This window comes from Bison bison, unplaced genomic scaffold (assembly GCF_000754665.1).
Source record: "Bison bison bison isolate TAMUID 2011002044 unplaced genomic scaffold, Bison_UMD1.0 scf7180017864063, whole genome shotgun sequence".
Lineage (NCBI taxonomy): Eukaryota > Metazoa > Chordata > Mammalia > Artiodactyla > Bovidae > Bison > Bison bison.
The window spans coordinates 15,867,644-15,871,918 of NW_011494635.1; the positions used below are offsets into that span (position 1 = coordinate 15,867,644).

Sequence of the window (4,275 nt, forward strand, 5' to 3'; positions counted from 1 at the left end):
AGTTCTAGGTCACTGTGGACACGAGGGTCTGGGGAGGGCTTGATGGTTCCGTGAACGGCAAACATCACTAGGTTTTACTCACCCAGGTGTGTGTGCATGTTAAGTCACATGCATGCTAAGCTGCTTTAGTCGTGTTGACTCTTTGCAACCTTATGGACTGTAGCTCGCCAGGCTCCTCTGTCCATGGGATTCTCCAGGCAAGAATACTGGAGTGGGTTGCCGTCCCCTCCTCCAGGGGGAATCTTCCTGACCCAGGGATTGAACCCGTGTCTCTTACATCTCCTGCATTGGTATGCAGATTCTTTACCACTAACGCCACCTGGGAAGCCCACTCACCAGGGATTTCTGGTGTAGTGAATCTAAGTGCTGATGATTTTCCCTTTCTGCTGAAGCTGCCCCCAGCCGGGTTCAAAGGGATCCTGTGTGATGTGTGACCTGCCTTCTTAGGCTTGGGTCTCAGGATGTATTTTCATCCTATTCGTTTCAGTAATAGTTCTGCCAGGTTTAAGGGTCAAGCCTTTCCCTTCAACACTCTGAGGCCATTTTCTCCCGTGTTCTGATGTCAAGTGGCTCTTGTCCTCTTGTAGAAAAGGGTTTAAAGACTTTCCCCACCATCTCTGTGTTTTTGCATCAGTGAATCTAAAGGCGTGTTTTAAAATCTGGTCCCATTTGGCCCTTTGAACCCTTCAGTCTGGGATTTTAAGTCTTTTTCTAATTCTCAAATCGTTTTTTGTTTTTTTTTTTAATTCTCAAATCTTTAAAAAGCACCTATTTCAACATTCCGACCCCTCATAGACTCACTGCTTCCTCTGGGAGCCCCTCGTGTGGAGGCAACACTTGCTTTTGCTATTTTATCCTTTCCCGAGCCTCCTGGGTAGCCTCTCTAGTGATCTCTCAGCCTGTCTGTGGTCAGGCTGTAATTACCAAGCCTGCCTCACTGACTTTATTTCTCCTTTTATGTTTCCATGCTGTATTTCCTCAAGCCTGTTAATTTTGGCTCTGTGTTATTACTACCCATCCTTCCAACTCTTTGAAGATACTGTGATTTTAAATTAAAGGACTAAACGGGGACTCATATTCCCCTTCTCCCGAGTCGTGCTTGGCTCACATGTCATTTTTCCCCGGGTTACCTTGGCTCCCAAACCTGGAAATAGTGCTGCGAGTGTGGATGTGTGAGAGTGAGTGTATGCGCACACAGGGAGGTGCAAGAGTGTGTGTGCAGAGGGGAGATTTGGGAGGGACTTTCACTGTCCTGTGAGGCTTCATGTCAGCCCTTGGTCAGGTCAAACAGTGAAGGGCCAGGGCCTGGCTGGTCTGTCTCCAGCCCCCTGAACCCAGCAAAAGGTGATGCTGGTGGCCACCCACACTCTCATCTACAGGCCGTTCACATAGACAGCAGGTCACGACAGCCTGTGCTTGAACCCCAGGGGCTTCCAGACACTCCAAGGACAAAACTCAGACCCCTCCCTGCAGCACCCCTGCTACAGGGGGTTGACCTGTACAGGTCAGGGGTTGACCCCTGGCCCAGCCCGTCCTCAGTTCGCTCTCTCCTCCTGCCATTTCTGGGCTGGGCCTGGCCAGGCCCAGACCCAGCCTGCCCAGGTGGGTCCCTGCCCAGAACGTTCCACGGTCTCCCCCTTCCAGCCTGTCCTGCTTCTGCCCCCGTGTCACCTTGGAGCCCTCACTGGCCCCACCCCAAACTCTTCCTAGTGTTCAGAGAGCTACTGAATGGGCCACAGCAGGTGCCTCCCCAGGGCCCATGGCTGGCGGGTTTCCCTGGCAGAGGGGGAGCCAAGGGACGTGGTCACTGAACAGGCTGTGGTGCCCAGGTTGGTCGAGGGGAGATGCACTGGGCAGTGGCAAGGTAAGGGACCAGTAGGTCGGGGTTCCATGAAGATGTTACTAGAGAGGCCACTACGAGGGAGGTAGGGAGCCCCTGGCTGGGCCCAGGATGGTCACCTCAGCATCTGGGGGTGGGCTGGACATGTTCTCCAAACCTACCCCACCCTGCTGATTCACAGTGTGCCCAAGGCTGAGAGCCCTGAGTCGGGTCTGATCCTTGGAGGGGTGGGGCTGTGGGTACCAGGGCCTGGAGGCTTCAGTGGCCTCACAGGAAGAAGGCAGTGAGGGAGACCATGGTGGAGGGATCCTCACGACCAAGGACGAATGGCAGCTTGTCTCTGAGAAGCGGGTCAGGGAGGGAAGGTGGGACTCCACTTAGTGGGGGATGGGCAGATGGGGGAGTCCCTGGCAATGAGCAGCCGCCTCCCTTGACAAGCATGCATGTTTATCTGAGCAGGAAATGCACAGAGGGAAGGTTTCCAGGCCGGCCTCCGCCTCCTCCCCCTGCACCTCTGGACCCTCTTCTCCAGCTGCTCCAGGGGTCGGATGTCGGGTGTCCAGGATCCAGGGGCACATGCCGGCTCACTTGAGGCAGCAGGGGGACCGTCCTGCAGAAGCAGAGGCTGACAGGTCTGGTGGACAGCTGACACCATCAGACATGATGCTATGTGCACCAGGCCCCGGGTGCCGGTAGGACAGTGAGCCCTCTATCTGAACGTGCTCCTCCGGGCACTGACCCTTGGGCCCCCAGCCCCGATTCGCCAGCCTGGCCAGGTGTCCCCGGGGTGCTGAGCCCCATGAGGACCTCCTGCAGTCCTGCTGGGCTCCCCCAGGGCCGACGGGCCCCCACACGCCAGGCTGCCCACGCCTCTGCCTACTCTGTCTTACTGAGGGCTCCAGGCTTCCCCAAGGGGAAGGAGGATGTGCCTGAGTGAGGGGTGCAGGGGGCACTGCCTTCCTTTCTCGGGGGCCCTGCTCTGACCCAGGAAAGGTGGGTCCTGAACCCCCTGGGGCCTGGGGCAGCAGGTCCAGCCCTCAAGTTGAGGCTGAAAGTTTAGGGCTGGCGGTCCCTGACCTCAGACAGGCTCTGATCCTTGTTTCATCTCAAAGGCTGAGGTTTAGCGTGGTGGGGGTGAGGGAGGGGGCTGGGGAGGGCGTCATGACAGCACCTGCCAGCCTTGTCTGGACAGCGGGTACAAACTAGCGGGGCGCTTACGGCAAAGGCCGTGTCTGGGGAACTGTGGTGGGTGCTGGGGGGCAGGGACCCCTCTCTTTCCACAAATGTGTGGGCCTGGGCAAGGTGCTATGGGTGGGTCCCTTGCCCCTCCCCCGTCCTCTCTCACCCACCTGGGTGCAGAACTGTCCCCCAGCCAGCCTCAGCCCCACCCCCACCAGCAAGACTGTGAGCTCCTCTCCCCTCATCAGCCCGTCCATCCATCTCAGCATCTGAGCTGTGAGCAGCCGCAGCCCTGTTACACGGACGGATCATGACAAGGTCACTGGACCAAGCCTCCCACTGTGTCCCAGCAAGGAGAGAGGGAAGGGCGGGGAGGGGTGGGGGAGGGGAAAGTGGCCCTAAGCTCAGGGTTCCTGGGAGGTTGGGGAAGGGGAATTTGGGAGACCCTAGGCAGCCAGGCAGCCCCAGGTCTGTGTGGGCTGAGAGGACCTGTCCCCTCACCCATGGCCACTCCACTCAGAGCACACAGCCCCAGGACTGGAGAAGACCCCTCCCCCAGTACCTCTGTCCCCAGGGTGGGGGCCACCATGCCCCCCTTCTCCAGGGAGCCGGGCCTTGTTGCTTGTGCCAAGGGCCCTGGGGGCTTCCAAGATGGGCATGGGGGGCCGGGTGCTCTCGTGGGTGCAGGCATGGAGCTTCAACACGTGCGCTGGGGGGCGGGGGAAGATGTCAGTGGGGGTTGGGAGACCCTCCCTTGCTCCCTGCCTTGCCCGGAGGCAGCGGCCCAGGAGAACTGCTCAAGGCTGGGGCACCAATGACCCGGCACGGGGCTCCCTTCCCTCCAGTGTGAAGACAGAGGCACTGGGCACCACAGGAGGCAAGGCCACTCACTCTGGATGGCGGACTCGCAAGCCTGGCCCACGAGCTGGTAGATGGTGGCCAGGGACTGTGGCTCTCCCTGCAAGGGAGGACAGGCCATGTGGCTGACGGCTCAGGCAGTGTGGGGGTCAGTGCCTCCCCGTGCTCCCCCAGGGTCGGCCCGGACCCCAGACTCTGCACACTCACCTTCTCTCCTCGCTCCCCCTTGGGCCCCGGCAGTCCCTGAGTGGGAGGAAAAGAAGTGCCTGGACCCCACAGCTGCCCAGAGACCCAGGAGTCCCCAGAGAGCAGACGACCCACCTCTGCTGCTGCAAGAGGGAGATAGCCGGCCGACTTAGGTTTCCCTGTCCTCAGGCCCCACCCAGCCTGCAGGCCAG

At 59.3% G+C, this 4,275-nt stretch overlaps 1 protein-coding gene across 1 annotated transcript in view; it reads right to left on the reverse strand.

Moving 5' to 3' along the window:
• Window positions 1-2,339: 2,339 nt before the first annotated feature.
• Window positions 2,340-4,275, reverse strand: part of COL20A1 (collagen, type XX, alpha 1) — a 22,276-nt gene continuing 20,340 nt past the window's right edge. Inside the window, exons 31-34 of the mRNA XM_010836650.1 lie at window positions 4,085-4,120; window positions 3,929-3,977; window positions 3,582-3,728; window positions 2,340-2,450 (exon numbers count right to left, since the gene is read on the reverse strand). Coding sequence (XP_010834952.1) covers window positions 2,425-2,450; window positions 3,582-3,728; window positions 3,929-3,977; window positions 4,085-4,120 — 258 coding nt within the window. The 3' untranslated portion in view covers window positions 2,340-2,424. The remainder of the gene's footprint in view (window positions 2,451-3,581; window positions 3,729-3,928; window positions 3,978-4,084; window positions 4,121-4,275) is intronic.